Consider the following 22,902-nt stretch of genomic DNA (forward strand, 5'->3'; position numbering starts at 1 on the left):
GTTCTCCATCTGAGCGCCTTCAGACAGTTCAGTACAGACTGTGCGCGCTCGTTCGTGAGGCGCGCTGTCATCGAAACTGAGTCCAACTCCAAACCGAGAAAATAGATGCTCTGAACCGGGAAGAGCTTGCTCTTTTCCCAGTTGACCCGAAGCCCCAGTCAGCTGAGGTGCTGGAGCACGAGGTCCCTCTGTGCGCACAGCAACTCTCGAGAGTGAGCTAGGATTAGCCATTCGTCGAGATAGTTGAGGATGCGGACGCCCACTTCCCTTATCGGGGCAAGGGCAGCCTCTACGACCTTCGTGAAGACGCGAGGGGACAGGGACAGGCAGAAGGGGAGGACCTTGTACTGGTACGCCTGGCCTTCAAAGGCAAACCGCAGGAAGGGTCTGTGTCGAGGTAAGACTGAGATGTGAAAGTACGCGTCCTTCAGGTCTACCACCGCGAACCAATCTTGATGCCGGACGCTCGCTAGAATGTGTTTTTGCATCAGCATCTTGAACGGGAGTCTGTGCAAAGCCCGGTTCAGTACTCGCAGGTCCAGGATTGGTCACAACCCACCACCGCCTTTCTTCGGTACAATGAAGTAAGGGCTGTAGAACCCTTTCTTCATCTCGGCTGGAAGGACAGGCTCTATCGCACCCTTTCGCAGAAGGGTAGTGATCTCTGCACGCAAGGTAGCGATGTTCTCGCCCTTCACTGAGATGAAGCGGATGCCGCTGAACCTGGCGGGCACCTGGCGAACTGAATCATGTAGCCGAGTCGGACGGTCCGGGTCAGCCATCGCGACGGGTTGGAAAGTGCTAGCCACGCACCTAAACTCCAGGCGAGGGGGACCAAGGGAATGATCATGTCGGACGTACCGGCGAGTGGGGCCTCACGGTGGGGTGGAGCTCGAGGTGCCATGTCGAGGGGACTCAAGCCCCGTGGCCGTGCTGAGTCCAGGGACATCGAAGCACTTACCTGACTCCGCTGCCCACCATAAGATTGGCCGAGGAGGGGGGAGGAGGAATCTTGTCCCCGTAGTCCACTGGAACCAATCCCGTGTGGGCATGTTTGTGCCACAGCTGGGCGCACAGGGGCGGGGGGTCCACCGCTGGAGCGCCATACCTGCCAAAATGGGACGGTGGACGGTGGTCATGACAATGGCCATGCGCACCAGATATGTGGTTGGGCAAAGTACTCGACGGCGTCACCAAACAGGCTAACCTGGGAAATGGGGGTGTCAAGGAACCGTGCCTTGTCCGCTTCTCCCATCTCGACCAAGTTGAGCCAAAGTTGGCACTCCTGGACCTCCAGGGTTGACATCGCCAGCCCGAGAGACCGCGCCATGACCTTCATCGCCCGGAGAGTGAGGTAGACCTTCACCTTTTAGTGACTTGGCTTGGTGTACTTTCAGGAGAGCCATGGCGTGCAGGGCAGAGGCAGCTTGTCCAGCGGCACCACAGGCCACAGTCGTCAGGGACGACATAAACCTACAGTCCCTGGACGGGAACTTTGCACCAGGTGGCGGCGCTCTGTGGAACACAAGTGCACTGCGAGCACCTTATGAACCTGGATGATCACCGAATACCCCCTGGCCGCTCCACCATCGAGGTTAGTGAGAGCGGGGGAGCTGAAAGACTGGGACCAGGCAGTAAAAGGTGCCTCCCACGATTTTGTCAGCTCCTCATGCACTTCCGGGAAGAAAGGAACGGGGGCAGGGCGTGGCCGGCGCCCCATGCCCAGGAACCGATTGTTGAGCCACGAGGGTTCAGGGGAGAGGAGGGTTCCACTCTAGCCCAATGCTCGCGGCCGCCCGGGAAAGCTTGTCCATCATTTCCGCATCGGCGTGAGACTGGGCGACCGTTCCCGAAGGAGGAAGCCCAGCCAAAGCCTCTGCATCAGACTGGACAAGCCTGCTCTCCGATGCTGCGCTTTATAACTCATCGTCTTCCGGAGCTCCGAACGAGAAGTCCAGCTCGCGCTGAAACAAGCCAGTGGTCTCATGCGAGAGCCCGATCGGGTCAAATGAGCGTGCTAGGGAATGGGAGGTCCGTGGGGGAATACCCGGCGGAGGTGGTCCCATTGAGGTCCCCAAACCGCCCCCAGTGCTAACCGACTCTGCCTCAAACCAATAGGTAGAAGGACCGGTGCGGGGAGCTGCTGAGGTGGCCGCGACCACAATGTTGTACATGGTCATGTTTTCGCAATGAATGTGCTACTCTTTTAGAAAGAAAATATACTCTTTTTAGAATATACTCTTTTAGTTGTTTCTGCCAAAGTGCCCAGGGGCGTTCTCTACACTCCACGGGTGCAGAGGGGGAGAAGCCGCTGAAATGCGCCATAGAATCCAGCAGATGAGGTGAATGAACTTCGCGGATGAATTCAGCTTCAATGAATAGAACCGCTCGGCTCCGAAGAGAAAATCTGAATGAGTGGTTGCATACCAGCTCCTTTTATACCCGTATGTCTGGGGGAGTGGCATGCAAATTCCACTCGCCAATTCTCATTGGCCTTTTTTTAAAAAAGCAGAGGTGTTTGGGGCTCCCAAGAGTGACCCCTAGTGTCACTACATCGACACAACGTCGAGTGAGTGACAGATAGGGAATCTGTGGTATGCTGACGATTAATACAGACAATAATTTTGGCTCTTCCATACTGTAGTTTGCAAAAAGTGGGTGTAAAAGCAGAAATGTGCAGCTTATGTTTTAGTTAATGTACTCACATTAATTCTTCTGTACAGAAATGTGTTATTTGAGCTGTATAGTTGATGAATTGTTCTTTTAGCAGTGGTACTGCTGTTCTAGGAGAATGATCTCATGGTTATGTTTAGAATCAGAATCAGCTTTATTGCCATGTATGCTTACACATACAAGAAATTTGTCTTGGTGACAGGAGCTTCCAGTGTACAACAATACAAAAACAATACAAAAACAGCAGCAAGACATAGATAATAATAAATTTAAAAAAAATAGTTATACACATACATACATACACACACAGACACACACATACATACATACACACATACACATACGTAGTGCAATCTAATACAAATCTGTTATCTGTTATGTACAGTGCAAATACAAATCTGTTATGTACAGTACAAATGTTGTTTTTTGTTTTTTTCAGAGGAATGAAATGGCAGAAGAGGTTGGATGTGTTGGATAAATATAAAAAAGACAACTGTGTGTTGCACATAATTATTGCTCAATGGGCAATTTAACTGTTCATGAGATGGATAGCCTGGGGGAAAAAACTGTTCCTGTGCCTGACGGCTCTGGTGCTCAGAGCTCTGAAGTGTCGGCCAGAAGGCAACAGTTCAAAAAGGGAGTGGGCAAGGTGAGTGGGGTCCAGAGTGATTATTCCAGCTCTTTTCCTTACTCTGGAAGTGTATAGTTCTTGAAGGGGGGGTCAGGGGGCAACCAATAATCCTCTCAGATTGACCTTTGTAGTCTTCTGATGTCTGATTTCATAGCTGAACCAAACCAGACAGTTATTGAAGTGCAGAGAACAGACTCAATGACCGCTGAGTAGAACTGTATCAGCAGCGCCTGTGGCAGGTTGGACTTCCTCAGCTGGCAAAGGAAGTACAACCTCTGCTGGGCCTTTTTCACAATGGAGTCAATGTGTGTCTCCCACTTCAGGTCCTGTGAGATGGTAGTGCCCAGGAACCTGAATGACTCCACTGCTGCCACAGTGCTGTTTAGAATGGTGAGGGGGGTCAGTGTTGGGGTGTTCCTCCTAAAGTCCACAATCATCTCCACCGCTTTGAGCGTGTTCAGCTCAAGGTTGTTTTGACTGCACCAGACAGCCAGCTGTTCAACCTCCCTTCTGTATGCAGACTCATCGTCATCTCGGATGAGGCCGATGACAGTGGTGACGTCTGCAAACTTCAGGAGCTTGACAGAGGGGTCCTTGGTGATGCAGTCATTGGTGTAGAGGTTGAAGAGTAGTGGGGAGAGCACACATCCCTGGGGGGGCACCAGTGCTGATTGTACAGGTGCTGGAAGTGAGTTTCCCCTGTCTCACAAGCTGCTGCCTGTCTGACAGAAAGCTGGTAATCCACTGACAGATAGACATGGGAACAGAAAGTTGGTGTAATTAATTCTGGAGTATAGCTGGGATGATGGTGTTGAAAGCCGAACTGAAGTCCACAAAAAGGATCCTTGCATATGTCACTGGTCTGTCCAGATGTTGCAGGATATGATACAATCCCATGTTGATTGCATCATCCACAGACCTGTTTGCTCGATAAGCAAATTGAAGGGGATCTAGAAAGGGTCCAGTGATGTTCTTCAGGTGGACCAACACCAGTCTCTCAAATTATTTCATGACCACAGACGTCAGGGTGACAGGTCTGTAGTCATTAAGTCCTGTGATTTTTGGTTTCTTTGGGACAGGAATAATGATTGAGTGTTTGAAGCAGCATGGGACTTCACACTGCTTCAGTGATCTATTAAAGATTTGTGTGAAGATGGGGGCCAGCTGGTTAGCACAGGATCGAAGACACGCTGGTGAGACGGCATCTGGGCCTGAAGCTTTCCTCGTCTTTTGTTTCCGAAAGATGCGGCTCACATCATCTTCACAGATCTTAAGTGCAGGTTGAGTAGCAGGACGGGGGAGGAGGGGGGTTGCAGGAGGTGTTGGTGTTTGTGTGAAGTGAAGATCAGTGTGGGTGTGGGGTGTGAACAGTCCCTTTCAGGTATCTTTGTGTGTATCATGCAATAGTTAAAGGGTTTACTGGCTTTACATGGTTAGACAGGGTTAAAATATTGGACTATTGTGTGATTTGATCATACAACATGTTTACATGTTATAATGTCAATATCTAAAGTGTTCAAGTGGCTGTAAATAGTGTGTAATTTAATCTTTTCCCCTGTGCAATTTCTTGCCCCATATGAATTGTAAGTAACCCTAACTTTGGGCTGTTTTAACAAACTGAGCAACAAGTCAAAATGTATTAAGTACCTTTATTGAAACAACTTCAATTACACTAACAACAGTAAAGTTATGAGATGTTTTATGCATATAAACCTTCCCATAATATACTTCTACAGTATCACCACATACATACTGTATACACTACCGTTCAAAAGTTTGGGGTCACTTGCCTGAAATGTTTCTCATGATCTTAAAAATCTTTTGATCTGAAGGCGTATGCTTAAATGTTTGAGATTAGTTTTGTAGACAAAAATATAATTGTGCCAACATATTAATTTATTTAATTACAAAACAAAAATTGTATTTTTTTTTTTTTTTTTTTAAATGGATGACTTGGACTGAATAATTAAGAAAAGCAGCCACTAAGTGCCCAGCATATAGATGGGAACTCCTTCAATACTGTTTAAAAAGCATCCCAGTGTGGCCACTTTGAAGATGCTAAAATATAACACAGTTTTAATTTATTTTGGATTTTTTATTCACAACATAATTCCCATATTTCCATTTCTATTATTCCATAGTTGTGATGACTTTACTATTATTCTAAAATGTGAAGAAAAAAAAAAGAAAAAAGAATGAGTAAGTGACCCTAAACTTTTGAATGATAGTGTATATAGGATTAGACTGTCTGGCTTTAAAAACATTGATTGTGCAGTCACATAACAACCATACAGTTTTCACATGGCCAACAAACACTCCGACTCCAAACTCCCACTTAGGTCACGTTTCGGTGTATTTTGGTTAATGTTCATGTTTTGATATTCATGTCTTTTATTTTGATAGTTTAGTTGCCATGATTCCTATTCCTGTCTTATGATTTCCGGTTCCCACCATGTTTCATGTGTTTTGTTCTTATTGGTTCCTTGGTTTATTAGTCTTGTCTTTTTATTGGTTCATGTTTCATTGTCTTGTTATCTTGTTATCAGTTCAGTTTTGTCATTGGTTCTTATGTTATTAGTTCAGTTTTGTTATTGATTGCCTTGTAATCTTGTTACTCCATGTCTGTATATTTAAACCCTTATGTTTGCCTTTGTCCTTCATCAGGTATTGTTTGTGTAATGTTGGTGTTTGATCTAGTTTATGTTTTATTTTTTATTTTTATTTTTTTGGACAGGGCTGGAGTGGGAGTCATATTCACCTGGGAATTTCATGTCCAAGTCAGACCCCCCAGTTGTAATCTTAAAGGGATAGTTCACCCAAAAATGAAAATTCTCTCATCATTGACTCACCCTCATGTCATCCCAGATGTATATGACTTTCTTCTGCAGAACACAAACTAAATTTTTTAGACTCTGTTGATCCTTTCAATGCAAGTGAATGAGAAGCAGTGTGAACCAGACCAATATTGAAGTCCTTTTCTTTTACTATAAATCTCCACCTTCAGTTTTCTAAGGGCTCTTCACTCCTAAGAGTTCTTTTTGGTGATTTACAACTTTATGCATATCACCACCTACTGGTCAAGGAGGAGAATTATAGTAAAAAAAAATAAAAATAAATTAAAAAAAAAGAAATAATATTGATATGTTTCTCACCCACACCTGTCATATTGCTTTTGGACGCATGGATTTAACCACTAGAGTCACATAGATTACTTTTATGCTGCCTTTATGTGATTTTTGGAGCTTAACATTTCTGCCCACCATTCACTTGCATTGAAAGGATCAACAGAACTGAGATATTCTTCTACAAATCTTCATTAGTGTTCAGCAGAAGAAAAAAGTCATACACATTTTTACATGCCATTTAAGAAAAGTGCCATTTACCAACAATAAAGAGTGAAAAAAAGACTAAAAATAACAAATTTGAACGTTTCTTTTACTTGGAATGTATGTTATAGACAGCGGCAATATGGTTACTGTCTCTTTAAGAGGGTTTTCACACAAGATACAATATTGAAGGCACTCTGCATTGTTTGTTTTGTTGAGTTTAATCTTTTAAGAGCTGTAAAGTCCCATTATTTTCATACCGTGTTGTGCTGCTACATCTGTATTAATTTACTTTAAGTATTCTTTTACTTTGTAACAATAAACAATATTGTTATCATTCTGCAATGCTAGGAATGAGGATTTCAGAGATTAACTGATTGAGATTGTGACACTACAGTCAGTAACCCTGTGATGATCTTGTACCTGAAGCACGTTCATCCATTCAATTAACACCATGTCCTAACCAGATGCAATGTGAAGCCGCTACACGTGATAATGTTAATCGATTTCCATGTTAATCAGAGTTTTTGTTCTAACCAGCAGCGAAACACGATGAGCAACAGCGACAGGGCATTCTATTTTTGAAATGGTTTCTATTTCTGCAACGTTGCACAAGCCAGCGCAGTCACCAATTGTGTCTAAAATAATTTTTATTGTAGTATATTACAGTCTGCGTCTCACTAGCCGGTTTATACCAACTTGATTTTGGCCGAGGGTGTCACATACATGTTGAGCTTGATGTCTCGCTCTCTTCAGCCAGAGCTCTGTCACACACACACACACACACACACACACACCCCGGTACAGAATGGCAGAGGGGAGATATACCGGCTCATTCTGACTTTCTCCCCGCTTCCCTGTTATGTGGAGATCAGAAAAATAAAATGAAATACCGGATGACACGGATGGTCAGCAACTGTTATGCAACAATTTTTGACTGGCCCACCGTGAATTCTCCCGATCCGCCCCGATTTGCCACTCTGGCCCTGGTTTTTACTTATAGTCAAGTAAAGTAAAGTTTAGTTCTTGACATAGTTTATGTTTTGGTTTGTTCTGGATTCACATTTTTTGGATTTATTGCACCTTGTAAATAGACTTCACTTGGGTTCTACTTCATCATCTCTTCGTCTCCTGCCTGTCCTGCTCAACGTTACAGAATGCCTGACCCCCATTTATGAACCTAGCAGTTTGCCTCATCCGTCTTCGTCAGAAAAATAGACCCATTGAGGACTATGTTCAGGACTTTTGTGAGCTTTGTCAGTTGGTGGACTTGGATGAGGCTTCCCTTAAACACTTTTTCCATAGTGGCTTGGATGAGCCTGGAGGCTTTATTAATTTAACTCTGATTCAATACATTGATTTTGCTCTACAATTGAGTGGATCATCTTTCACTGTGAGAGTGGCTGGTGAGGAACCAGGCACTCCTACAGTTACCATCATACCTGAGTCCACTGCTACACCAGAGTCTACAGCCATGGTGCCAATGCCTACCACGGTCCACAAACTAGAGCCCATGCCTGCCACGGTCCACAAGCCAGCACCCATGCCTGCCACAGTCCACAAGCCAGCGCCCAGGCCTGAGACAGAGCCCCGAGCTAGCGCTGAAGCCTCTGCCATCTGAGACCTAGCGCCTGAAGCCTCTGCTATCCCAGAGCTAGTGCCTGAAGCCTCTGCCATCCCAGAGCTACGCCTGAAGCCTCGACCGTCCCAGAGCTACCGCCTGAAGCCTCGTCCATTCCAGAGCCCATGCTTGGAGCCTCATCCGTCCCAGAGTCCGCGCTTGGAGCCTCGATTGTCCCGGAGCTAGTGCCTGAAGCCTCGACCATCCCAGAGCTAGCGCCTGAAGCCTCGACCATCCCAGAGCTAGTACCTGAAGCCTCATCTGTCCCAGAGTCCGCGCTTGGAGCTTCGATCGTCCCAGAGCCCGCTTGGAGCCTCGATCGTCCCAGAGTTAGCGCCTGAAGCCTCGTCCATCCCAGTGTAAGCGCCTGAAACTTCTGCTGTCCCAGAGCGAGTGCCTGAAACCTCTGCCATCCCAGAGCTAGCGCCTGAAGCCTCTGCCTTCCCAGAGCCAGCGCCTGAAGCCTCTGCCTTCCCAGAGCCAGTGCCTGAAGCCTCTGCCGTCCCAGAGCTAGCGCCTGAAACCTCATAAAGCCATGTTGTCACGCCTGCCATGCCAAGCCATGATGACATGCCTGCCATGCCAAGCCATGTTGTCAAGCCTGTCATGCCAAGCCATGTTGTCAAGCCTGTCATGCCAAGCCATGTCGTCTCACTTGCCATGCCAAGCCATGTCGTCTCACTTGCCATGCCAAGCCATATCATATCATCTCACCTGCCATGCCAAGCCATGTTGTCACGTCTGCCTCATCAAACCATGTCAAGACTGCCATGCCAAGTCATGTTGCCTCACCATGTCACACTGCCACGTTTGCCTCACCAAACCATGCAGTCACGTCTGCCGCTTCATGCCATACAGTCACGTCTGCTGCTTCATACCAAGTTGCCACATCTGACCCGCCATACCAGGCCGCCTTGACCCCTGGGCCTCCGCCTCCAGCGGCTCCACTCCCTGGGCCTCCGCCTACAGCCTTGCCATGCCACGCTGCCTCATCAGCCTCGCCATTCCACGCTGCTTCGTCAGCCTCGCCATGCCACGCTGCCTCGTCAGCCTCGCCATGCCACGCTGCCTCGTCAGGTACTGCTCCACAGCCCGCATCTGTCTTGTCAGGCCCTACTCCACAGCCCACGTCTGTCTCATCAGGCCTTGCTTCACAGCCCACTTCTGTCTCATCAAGCCCTGCTTCACAGTCCACTTCTGTTTCGTCAGACCCTGCTCCACAGCCCACGTCTGTCTCACCAGACCAAGCTACACAGCCCAGGTCCTCCTCGACAGGCCACGCTCCACAGCCCAAGTCTGTCTCGTCAGACCACACTCCTGGCCATCTGCCGGATACACCCTGGACTCCTGGCCTCGCGCTGAATCCGCCCTGGTCTCCTGGCCTCCCGCCGGATCCGCCCTGACCGCCTGGCTCGCCCTGGTTTCTAGGTCCAATGCCAGCTCCACCCTGTTTGCCTCTTCCGCCCTGGTCTCCAGCGCCCTCTGGTTTCCCGTTGTCTCCAGCACCCTCTGGTCCTCCATTGTCTCCAGTGCTGTCTAGATCCCCAAAGCCCCCCTCCCAGCTCTCTATTGAACTTGCTTGTTGGTGTTGTTTGTTGTTGGGCATAGGGATCCACCCATAGAGGGGGGATATGTCACGTTTAGGTATATTCATGTTTTGATTTTCATATCTTTTATTTTGATTGTTTAGTTGACATGTTTCCTGTTCCTATTCATGTCATTTTCCTATTTCATTGTCTTGTTATCATTTCTGTTCTGTCATTGGTTCTTTTTTGTGATTAACAGTTTTTATTGATTCATACAGTAAATAAAACAAAACATATATACATATAATGAACATTTAACCCACACTATTACCCCTCCCAATCCCCAACCCTGCCCTGACCCTCAACAAACATTCCTGTGATCACACATGAGTATATACACAAAAACAAATAAACAAACAAACAAATATATATATATATATATATAAAATAATCACACACATTTATACCTATACCTTTCTCTCCATTGCCCCTTCCTGAGAGCCCTCCAAAAACTCCAAATAGCTGCCCCATTTCCCAACAAACAAATCCAAGTTACTCAGTCTTCTAAATGACACTTCCTCAAAAGCCGCCACCCTCCCCATCTCCATGCACCACTCCTGAAATGGGGGCGCTCCAGCCGACCTCCATCCCCTTAAAATAATTTGTCTGGCGATCATTACACTGGTCAGAACCCAATTTTTTATGTGTTTATACCCCACATCGATGACCGCCCTCGGATTTTGACTTAACTATTAAAATTTGGAACATAGAAATAATAAAGATTGAGTAGGATTGTCTAAAAACGAAATCCGAGTGCCCAAAATGTCACACATAAAACTCTTCAACCAAAATTCTTGGATCTTAACACACCACCAAAAAACATGGGTTGTGTCTCCATCTTCTGATTGGCATCACCAGCAGGTGGGTGTGTCTTTAAGACCAAGCCTATACAATCTAGAGGGGGTCCAATAGAATCGATGTAAAATTTTGAATTGCATAAGGTGCACCCTTGCATCTCTAGATGCAGACTTGACATTTTTAGAATCCTAGCCCACACTCCCTCCTCCAATACCAAGGTTAAATCTTGGTATAATCCAAGGTTAAAGCTCCGTCCCCCAGACTCTGAATTAGCAGGAAGTAATACACTGATACCTCATGACCTGTCATTGGTTCTTATGTTATTAGTTCAGTTTTGTTATTGGTTGTCTTGTAATCTTGTTACCCCATGTCTGTATATTTAAACCCTCATATCTGCCTTTGTCCTTCGTCAGGTATTGTGTAATGTTGGTGTTTATTCTAGTTCATGGTTTTTGTTTATAGTCAAGTCAGGTCAAGCCAAGTCAAAATTAGTTCTTGTCATAGTTTATGTTTTGTTTTGGATTCATGTTTTTGGATTTATTGCACCTTATAAATAAACTGCACTTGGGTTTCCACTTCATCATCTCTTCGACTCATGCCTGTCCTGCTTTAGGTTACACACTGTCACACTTGTGCAGACACACATCTCACCTTCCTCCTGTTGTCCTCCTCATCCTCAGTGCGTATGGCAGTGCTGCCATTCAGCATGGGTGAGATGAGAGGAGATGGAGTCACTCCCCTGCAGTCCTCAGCGTGACCGTTAACTAATGTTACCAGAGCACACGTCACCTCTGACAGACAGAAACAGGGACAATAAGTCATTTTCACACATTTTCTTAATGCAATTCTTCCCATGGTATTTAATATTGTGATATGTGATAGACTGTTTATATTTGTTGTAATTTACACCGATCAGTCACAACATTAAAACGACCTGCCTAATATTGTGTAGGTCCCCCTCGTGCCGCCAAAACAGCACCGACCTGCATGATATTCTGCTCACCACAATTTTACAGAGCAGTTATCTGAGTTACCGTAGACTTTGTCAGTTCGAACCAGTCTGGTCATTTTCTTTTGACCTCTCTCATCAACAAGGTGTTTCCATCAGCAGAACTGCCCCTCACTGGATGTTTTTTTGTTTGTTTGTTTTTGGCACCATTCGGAGTAAATTCTAGAGACTGTTGTGTGTGAAAATCCTAGGAGATCAGCAGTTACAGAAATATTCAAACCAGCCATCTAGCAATGTGCAAACTGTGATCTCAGTGATCTGGAGCGTGGCAGGATTGTTGGTGCCAGATGGGCTGGTTTGAGTATTTCAGTAACTGTTGATCTCCTGGGATTTTCACACACAAGTCTCTAGAATTTACTCCAAATGGTGCCAAAAACAAAAAACATCCAGTGGATGACAGTTCTGTGGACAGAAATGCCTTGTTGATGAGAGAGGTCAACAGAGAATGACCAGACTGGTTTGAACTGACAAAGTCTACGGTAACTCAGATAACCGCTCTGTACAATTGTGGTGAGAAGAATATAATCTCAGAATGCTATTCTGAGAGGCAGATCGGTGCTGTTTTGGTGGCACGAGGGGGACCTACACAATATTAGGCAGGTGGTTTTAATGTTATGGCTGATCAGTGTATTTTAACATGTTAATATCATCACTAACATAGTACCAATAGGTATCATGGTACTACAATTTTTTTTGTAACATTAACCATGGTAGTACTACGCCATTTTTTGATGTGCCATGCAAACACTATGGCACATGAATATGGTGATCGTACAGTACCATTGTATATTTAAAAGTACCATGGTATTATCATCTGATAAATAAATGAATAAATAAACACCAGTTCCTCATACATAAGCTTGGATACTATTAGGATACTTGGATACGTTTTCTGCTCCTCAGCTGTATAAATGTGCTAAGAGTGTGTGTGTTTATGTTCATGGTCCCTGTTAGTGTACTTCCCAGTAAACTACTCTATACAGCAAAGCATAACGTATGTATCTCCTTACTTGCCCAAAATCACCTCTTCTTGAGTAGCACAGTTATAAATAAAGCAGGAATGCACAGCCCAGCACAGATACCAACACAAACTCATATTTATATGTGGATGGCATATTACTCTACCAGTCAAAATTTTAGACAAACCTACTCAATCTTCATTATTTCTATGTTCCACATTTTAATACAAAATGTAATAAAAACTATGAAATAACACAAATGGAAGTAAATGTAGTGACCAAAAATGGTAAATCAAAGGTATGTCTGATATTTTACATTCTTAGATTTCAGCTCTGCACACTCATTCTCTCAAGCAACTTCTTGACTTTTTAAAAAGTACTGAAGGAGTTCACAAGGATGCTGGACTACTTTTCCTTCACTATTTACTCCAACTCATCCATTTTTTTAATTAATTTTTTTATTATTATTATTAAAAAGTGTTGTATATTAAATTCATAAATTTAAAGCACAATTTAAATTTTGTCAACAAAAATGATTTCAAGCATTTATGCATAAGCCTTTAGATCAAATGGTTTTTAAGAAGATAAGGAACAACAATTCAAGTCCCAAACTTTGACTGGTAGTGTACATACAACAAAAACCTATCAATGTATTCCAGACCACACAAACATACAACATAAAACAAAGTATATTATACGTCCTTACATACAAACAACATGAAATAATGTATGTATAATGGACATTATATACATACATTTGATGACAGATAGCAAGACATGCACTGTGCAGCCACAGACAGGGAATGGGGGTGGGTGGATGGGTTGGATTAATGATGCTATGGAAAAATATGAGCTAAGGAAGCATTAAAAAAACAACTGCTGAGTCTTCAAAGGCCAACTGTAACTTTATTGACACTAGTGCACAAAATACATTGTTAAAAAGTCTATGTGGTTCATAGAGAGCAGCAAAACCAAATGTTATTCAGAAGAACAGCCAGGAAACATCAGAGCATGACAGTAAACTTGAACAGTGCTGAATGAGAGCAAGAGAGAATGGCTATGTTCAGAATAGCATACTACCACACTACTTGTACTCGTTATGCAGTATTTATATTGTGCTTAGTTTTTCTTTCATAATTGATAATATCAGACACAATCTCAACCATGAATTTTAAAGTGATCATCTTCTTGACTCATTATTTGACTGGACTGCTAAAATATTTTTTTGTTTTTAAACGTTTTTTATTTTTTTTAATTTAATTTTTTTTTTTACACAAAATTGGATTAAAAATGCATTTTTATTTCCAAAATGATAACTAGACGACATCGCTGAATGAAATTTTCTAAACAACGAGGTCACGTGACAAGAAAGCATGCTGCTGTTTGAAATGTTCATCACTACATAATGCATACTATTAAAAAAAAATACTAGGCAGTATACAGTGAACACTGCACAGTGCTGAGTAAGTTTTATGTTAGTACTCCATTCCAAACATAGCCATTGTCTAAAAGTGGGAAAGATCATCAACATGTCATTCACACAAATCAACAGCAAGTGGAGTGATTTTTCTCAAGCCATCAAGTTGACAGTAAACAGTTTGAAAACAAATCATTGATCATTGTGTGAACAAACAAAAGAAGAACTGTCACAGACACTCAAAAGTATATTCAAATTGTCATGTGTGAAAAATTTCACTTTCATCAAAACATCATAACAGAACAGCCAGTGAGGGGAGAGCATGCAACCCAGCATTTAAAAACACCATTAGTGTCACAAAGATACATTAATTCATTCCATTTTAAATGCCAGCAGAAAACATGATGAGCATTTATTGATCATAAATGACAAGGATGACAAGCTTAAGCCATTAAAGGGCAGAAAAAAAAAAGCTATAAAACAGAGAACAAAGTGAAAATCAGACAGCAGTGCAGTGACATCAAAGCTGAGCGAGAAATCACAGGCAGGGATTAGAAACACTTCAGGAAACAAAAACAGATTTTGTTCAATTTGTGTAATAAAATGTTATTTCTAAACTGTTAACTAGATTATCATGATCACATTTCATTATCTTCCTCCTTCCTTATCGATGGAAATTTTGGCATAACTCTAGAACAGGGAAGCAATTTTGGTTAAAATATCAATAAAAAATAAAACAGAACTAAATGAAATGCCATTTCTGATGCCTGCTCAAGGATATATAACAGGTAAACCCATGTGCAAGGTAAGGTAGAGGTGCTCAGGGAGGAAAAGAGAGTGAAACACAGTAAAACATGGAAACAAATACTGTCTTGTGACACTTCCTCTCTATATGGACTGAACCATCAGAACATTTAAGGAACAGATCACACAAAACTAAAACTTTAGGCATCATTTCGCTAACTCTTCGCTATGTTTTTCCAAATCCATGTGGACCCTTGTCACAATTCCGAGTTTTAAGTACACTTTGGCAGAATAAAGTTCTAAATCCATAAATGGAAGACCACAGCAAATATTAATTTAGCATTCCCACTTGCTCCAACAGCAAAATAAATAAATAATAATAATTCCACTATTACGTTTCCACGATTTTCCAAAAGAGGACAAAAAAAAAAGTGATGGATTACGGAAGTCATTAAAGAGAAAGATGCCAAATATCGCCGTCACTCCCTAAGCATCTGTATTAGAAACTCTATCACAGCAGTGTTGACTTATACAAGTAATATAACACAAAAAAATAATGTATTAAATTTACACTAGTAATTACAAAATTGAAAATGTAAGCTATATTTATGCTTCTAAATAAAATGGAAATGCGTCATCATAGTCTGTGAACTGGGTCCATTATTTATTTTCTACTGTGGAACACAAAAGGAAATGTTTTGAGAAATGTTTTCACTGCTCTTTTCTATGCAATGAAAGCAAACAGTGACTAGAGGCTGTCAAAATCCAAAAAGGACAAAAGCATATCACAACTCATTAGCCATATTAACATTAAAAAGTCCATATTAAAGGAGCAATATGTAACATTGACATCAAATGTTTAAAATGGGTACTGCAGTCCAAAATCAAAATATTGGAGAGAGTTGTCTCCCCCGCCCCCTCCTCCCCAGACTCCAAGCTCACGCGGGTTGCCAGGTTGAGGACACGCAACAGGAACGAGCAAACTGACAATGGCAAGCGACGAGCCTTACACTGTAAGTTAATCAGCTAATGTATACGTTTGCAATGTTTTTATTATCAGCTCATGTGGATTTTTTATAACTCTGTCAATGTTAGCTAGATGTATTGCTGGCTTCCATGGCTGCAGCACTCTGTGTTTGCCCGCTAACTTGTTTCAAATCTGGCAACCTGTGGTGTCTAAATACTATTGGGAAATGGGCAGTGGGCGGAATCACACAGGCCAAAACACAAACAGAAATTCTGGCCCGTAACGGACATTTCAAAGTAGAGTATACTGGCTGTAGCATTGTTCTCGGAGAAGCCAGTATTTCAATCTAGCATGTTTCCTAAATCTCTGATAACATATTATGATAATTTTATGCTTTAGTACAGTAAATATATTACATATTGCACCTTTAAAGCTTTTGTGTGAGCACAGTCATTATTAATTGAAAATCTCCCCTTCCACTGTAGCTCTCAAAGTGCATGGATCGTATGGACTTTCATAAAGCTGCACAAACATGGCCACTATGATATGTCGTTATATTGAAAAGCTTGCTGAACAAACTGTGCGTGAAGATTTTTCAACAGTTCTCCTTTTGTGTCCCACTGAAGAAAATAACAGCATATAGGTTTGAAATGACATTGAGTAAATGATGAAAGAATTGTTTTTTGTCTGAGCTATTCCTTTAAATCAGTTCAACTGAAAACAATCTCTTACTGACAAATACATTCAACACAATTCTGACACAATATGACAAAAAAACCCTAACATATTAAAAATGCTTATATTCAAATCTATCTAATAAAAATCATGCAAGATTTCTAAGATACAGATCAAAATCCAATCTCTGCTGGTTTCAGAGATAATTCTGAGGCTCAGGCAGAATGAGAACATTGAGCCACATGATGAAGACCATGAGATATGAAGGTCTTTTGCAAAGCTAGGCAAAGTTTTATTCGTTTTGATAAAACTTTAAAATCGTACTGTCCATTTAATATGCCAATAAAGAAGCAGCTGCAAGTGCCAACACACACCGAATGAATGGCAGACTGGTATTAAAGTGTCTCTCTTTATAAATGCAAATGTATAGATACCAATGAAGATAAAGCTCCTCACCACAAGGTAGCTACAAACAACTTAGTCGACACGCTTCTAAAAATAGCACAATTATTTCAAGTGTAATCATCGAATTTCCTAGCGTATTAAAAAATTCTAATAAGACCATATGAAGAAAGTAATGATTTATGCAGGATGTTCCCCACAAAGGTGAGGCATGAAGGCCCCAGAAAGTGTTCTCTCTCTAAAGCATTCTCCTACAACACAACACTGCCTCACCAATTATGATGCCACCTGTCATGGCTCCACCTCAAAGATCTTTCAGAAATACTTGGAAATTTAGCTGCCTTTAAGTCACATCATTTAAAAAAAAGAGCACACATGAAGGGCACCATGATGACGTAATTACAGAATTCCATTGAGGTCCGACTCTCCGTGCTTAAAAAAATCATGGAAGTTAATCAATATTGATCATAATTAAGTTTTAATCTGTAGTGGCAAGAGAATGATCAATTCAACCTGGTCTCATAGAGTCATATTACTATACCCAAGTATGTGCAAAATAATTTTTACGTGGCTTGTTGTTTGTATCGGACCGTTTCCTGGTGAAATGAACAACAATGGCGCTAAAACAACGACTTTCATTCTCTTATCTCTCAAATGATATTTTTAATGCATAATCTACAATCACGTTTTTCATCAAACTGCACAATGAAGACTTTAACAGAAATGAAAGTGTAATGTCTGTAATGTCTTACAGTATGATTTTCTGTAAAGCTGCTTTGAAACAATGTGTTGTGAAAAGAGCTATACAAATAAAAATGACTTGACTCTCACTCAAATCACGAGTAAAATGGCAGATTATCAGTTCAGAAACACTTTTCACCCTGTTCCTCACACAATACTCTCTTATGACATCCAAATACTTTTAATATAGTGCATGACTTGTAAAGCCATCATCACACTAGATGATTTTTCCAGTGATTTTCAGGTGTTAGTTTCATTAATATAACACTTAGCATCTCTAAGAGGGAGTTGTTAATCACTTGACCTTCGGGACTCCCTGCTAGGCCTTTTCACACTGCACTTAACTCCAGGTTATCTTCAATCTAAACGCTGACTTAAACCCCAGGTAAAGCAACGTTTCACACTTGTAATTTTGAAAGGGGGTTAGCACCGCTTTTTACCCAGGGTTATGAAACCCTGCTCCGGAGTAGGGTTAACCCCGCATTTGCGGGGTTAACCCCGTATTACAGTGCCAAAGGTATCCACAGTTTTCCTGAGTAACCACTGGGTGGTGCCATGATGATTCTAATTGCCTGTTTTTTGTTTCATGGCTTGAGACACAATGTAAAAACTACCAAAACGAGCGATTACGTTTTTTTGGAGTAAAATTGAATTTCAGGCTCAACTTGTGCTGTTGTTGTCTGTCATAACAACTCAAAGTAGTTAATGATATCACCATAACTAAGCTCAGACCATCTACACACTCAGGTGAGGCACTGTCATTAAAAAACGGTCATCTCGACTCTGTGAAGAATCGGCACTATAGAGCCACATGTTTTTTTGACCATTTTTACAAATTGAATACTCTAAAATCCCATTACCTGCTAAGAATATACGGCAATAGGAGTGAAAACACTAGAGACCGGAAACTGAAAGCAAACGAATTGTGAAACACTTCCGCGTTCAGGAAAAAGGTGGATACAGTGTGAAACGACGCAGTGTAAGAATGTTTTAGAATGTTTTTTAGCAACATACAACCAATCATAGTGCTTACCTCATTAAATATTCATGCGCTTTGCACAGTCGCTGAAACTTTTACGTGCTCTTTACTTTCTCCATCTGAGGGAAACCGGTAGCGTCGAACAGTGGTGGCAAACACAATAACTGCCGTGATGTAGAGACAGTTTTCCATGTTTTTGTGGCATATTTCAGAAGATGAAAGACAAATAAAGCTGATTTGCTTGGTGACATTTCCACAGAAGAGCAGAGCAGCTCCACTGACAGGTTGCAAGTCTGTCGCGAGCTGTATTTGTCCAATCATTATAACCTTTATTTAACTAGGATAATCTCTGGTTAATGCGGTCTTATTGTTATCAAGACCACAAATATGCAAATAAGAATGTTAACCAGGGGTTTACAAATGTACAGACTACCCAGGATTAATTATTAACTCAGGGTAAAGTATGAACAGTGTGAAACATGAAACAGAATAACCCAGGATTCCATTTACCCGGGGATTAGAATAACCCAAGGTTAACGATTTCAAGTGTGAAAAGTCCTTTTAAGTAAATGGCTTAAACTGGAAAATCACATAAGGCTTGCTTAAATAATTGTTCTGTCAGTGAGGTGGGGTCTTGTGATCGTGAAGTGACCTATGAGCTTCCGCTTTTACTGAAGAACTGACAAGACATCAAGCAGATGTGAAGCTTTTAATCAATCACACTCAGCTGCAACTCATCACAAACATTGATTGTAATCCAAAGTGATTCTGTCACCAAGCATTTTCCCTGCTTTTTTTCCTACACTAAAATTACATCAGAAAGTTGATGCACAACAGTCTGTTTTTATTGAATGTAACTTCTTTCCTCACTGAAAGTTGCATATGGACACACGCGTTCTACGGCAAGCCTTGTGGGAATAAATACAAAATCACACAATTTCACAAGGTAAAGTTAGTTCATGAATCACACCTGGCTTGTTTGGAGCATTTGTTTTCTGGTGCGTTTACTCCCTTTTTTAAGTTTGTATAGGCATATATGAACACAGCACATGGATCCACACCAAAACAATCGGTCAGAGACCACCTGGACTAACAGGTGCTTTTCAATGCAGAAATACTAATGACAGATAGAATAACCACAATGGAAATTTTACAGTTTTGGTCCACTTTGAAACACTACCTTGGGAAAGTGAACCGAATCATTAAGAAAATGCAACACTGTAACTATTTTAGCTCCTGTTTCAGAACAAATCAAGCTAGCTAAAGGTCTGAAAATGGCTTAAATCACTCTTTACAATTGTTTATGCTCATGCGATACTCCTGTTGTTATTTGGGTGAGCTCCAAATGACAGGAAATCAGAAAGAGAGAGAGTTATGGTGAGTTGGTATGTCTGTCACCCCTCCACCATTTTGTATCGGCAAGTGTGTCATAGATCTCAGCAGAACAGTCGGCAAATGTGACACCCTCAGCCAAAATGTTGTTGTTTGGAGTTTGCTAGTGTGGCGCCAGCTTAAGGTGATATATTTCAACGTTTGCATTACAAAACCATCTACATTTACAAGCCTGTTCTTTTTGACATTTTACTCTGAACTGCCGTGATCCGTGTAATAAACCACAAAATATCATTTTGCAAGAATGTTGCCACATTCAGTTGACTTTTCTGAGATCAGGCTGGATAAAATTAAATAGATCAAACATCAATTACACACCTAATTCACAGCCTTTGTTCTTCGGTTTGTTGTACTAGCACTTAAAAAGCTGAACAGAGAGAAATATGACAATGCCCAATAATGCCTCCGTATTATTCTGACCAAAATAACTTCAACATTCATCATAATTACAACTTCAGAACTCAAGTCAGAACTTTCAGGGACCTAAAGGCATAATAACTCCAGAGAGTGAAATCATCACCCTAAAACCACGTCCACACTCATCCGTTTAAGTTTGAAACCTCTAATGTCATTTTCACATAGTATGCGGTAATGGAGAACGTTTTCAAATTGCACAGTTTTTGGTGGAGGAAAACTGCCTTCTAGTGTGTATGAGAGCTGCAAATGTAGCGAAACAGATGCATTTTCAAATGAAAACATATTAATGTGGAGCGTTCCAGATGATACCGGCACCAGAACTGTGTGGATTTGGGGTCTGTGCAGAACTTGGCACCACAAACTTCCCTCCTGCTCAATTCAGAGGCGGGATACAATCACTTAAAGGACTTGTAGAGAGTTTTGTCTCAAGAAAGGGAGGAATATCTTCCCTGTCATACAGCTAAGGCAGTTTCAGGTCATGAGAGAAGAAACCTTAGTTTCTTAGTCTCTGGGCAACACATCGCAAATAACGTTTTCGCACTAGAGGATACTAGCAGCTAAACACTTGCATGCCTTCCTCATCACTGAGGTTCACACACCCTCCTTCATCATCAAGCTCATCTAACTCCAGGCTGTCGAACGAGAACTTGTTTCGGGGAAGGGGTGATGAGCTACGGGCGGCTGAATTTTCAAACCCTAGCGATTGGCTGCAGGAGCCAGTAGACTCCACCTCCTCAGAGTCGCTAGTGTCTGTGCCACTACTAGTGGAGCCATCAATCATCTGCACGGCACCGAAGCGACGGTGCGGAGAGCTTGGCTTGAGATTGGCCTTGCCTGGAGGCGCGAGCCCATTGGCTAGCATTCGACGCTCCAGCATCGCCATTCGCTCGGCACGCGAGAGAACGGGAAGGTGGGGCTGACTTGAGATCCGCACGTTTGTTTCTAACTGGCTATTTTGCAACTTGTTTGCGGAGCGATTCATGATCGGAGAACAGCTACTAAAAAGTCCTCCCCTTTCCTCTCCAAGTCCTGCTTTTGAACTAAAGCTCTGCCCGGTGTGTCCATTATACTGGGAATGGCTTAGTGAGCTGGTCCTGTGAATTGAGGAGGGGGCGGGGCTAGAGGTCAGGCTCCTGGTGCCTGTGTGTTGGTTTATGGAGCTTTTTGCGGTCAACTCATCCAACAGAGTATTATGTAGCAACCCACGTAGAGGAGCCCTGCCTCCAAAAAATGATGATTCAAAAATGCTACCGCCTTGATTCGGAGAGGAGGGGCTGGGACAGCTGTGGGCAGGGCTTTCAGCTTGGCTTACTGGGGAAAGAGGCAGAGACTCTTTCTGCCTGAATTTGCCCAAGTATCTGTCGTGCCAATGTGGGCGGTGTAAACCAGAACTTGCGCCGTGACTGTCAACGCTGTCAGAGTTGCTGTCACGTGTATGTGAGTGTGATCTGCTGACACGACCTCTGACCTCGTGTTCACTAAACTCTGCATCACTGCAGTCAATGTATGGGATGGATGAGCTGCTGCCTTTAGCTGCATGGGATGCCAGACCTGCTTGATCGACGGGCTGATGTTTAGCTGCCAGACTTCTGCCATCCTCTTGAACGGGGTGCATTTGGTTGCTGCATCCGTTGCGCTGGGTTGAGGGGGAGGAGTTTCCATATGCTCTTAAAACAGCAGAATCTTCTGAGCTCACAAAAAATAAGCCCTCCCAGCTCTGCTTCCCAGCCTGAGAGAGGGAGAGACAAACATATAGGTCCATTTATCAGTATTTAAGGGACTGTTCCACATTTAAAACAAAAACATGAGCATTTGTGGCATATAATTTTAACCCTGAGGTTTTTTTTTTAAAGCTAAATGTTAGTTATGGAGGGTATAAAGCAGAAATGTGAAGTTTGTACTTTTTAACGAACTTACGAATAATTCCAGTTTAAAATATCCTTTTAACCGCTGCAGTTTCCCACTAAAACATGAAGTGGCGCTATTTAAATAATATTTCAAAAAAGTGTCAAAGCTCATTCTCGCGAGAAGCAAACTTTGTGTGTCACCGATTGCTTTTAAAGAAGGTGACTAAAAGGAAGAATTTGTGGATGAAGTCCTAGTTCATGCAGTGTGACAGCCAAGGAGCTTATGTATATGAGATTAATGCAATGTGGTTATTTTTATGGAGTGACTAATTGCACTAAGTGTGATTTTGCAAACGAGACTCACTTTTTTTGCGAAAGAGTCAAACAGACTTTTTTTTACTGAACATTAATTTTTCCAAGCCAGTTTTAATATACATGAATTATTCAGTAAAAATATTTATTATAAATGACATAAACTGATGTGGAACTACTTTTATGAGTGTAATGTAATTATGAGTGGTTCCCTATCTGTCACTCATTCGACGTTGTGTCGATGTAGTGACACTAGGAGTCACTCTTGGGAGCCCCAAACACCTCTGCTTTTTGAAAAAAGGCCAGTGAGAATTGGCGAGTGGAATTTGCATGCCACTCCCCCGGACATACGGGTATAAAAGGAGCTGGTTTGCAACCACTCATTCAGATTTTCTCTTCGGAGCCA

The 22,902-nt window shown here is 42.4% G+C and overlaps 1 protein-coding gene across 4 annotated transcripts in view; it reads right to left on the minus strand.

Annotated features, from left to right (window-relative positions):
- LOC127448153 (FERM, ARHGEF and pleckstrin domain-containing protein 1) overlaps positions 1-22,902 on the minus strand; it is a 115,607-nt gene that overhangs the window by 28,653 nt on the left and 64,052 nt on the right. For all 4 annotated transcript variants that reach the window (XM_051710477.1, XM_051710478.1, XM_051710476.1 and 1 more), the window contains exons 13-14: positions 21,889-22,066; positions 11,287-11,426 (exon numbers count right to left, since the gene is read on the minus strand). In XM_051710477.1, coding sequence (XP_051566437.1) covers positions 11,287-11,426; positions 21,889-22,066 — 318 coding nt within the window. The remainder of the gene's footprint in view (positions 1-11,286; positions 11,427-21,888; positions 22,067-22,902) is intronic.

Source organism: Myxocyprinus asiaticus, chromosome 11 (genome assembly GCF_019703515.2).
Source record: "Myxocyprinus asiaticus isolate MX2 ecotype Aquarium Trade chromosome 11, UBuf_Myxa_2, whole genome shotgun sequence".
NCBI lineage: Eukaryota > Metazoa > Chordata > Actinopteri > Cypriniformes > Catostomidae > Myxocyprinus > Myxocyprinus asiaticus.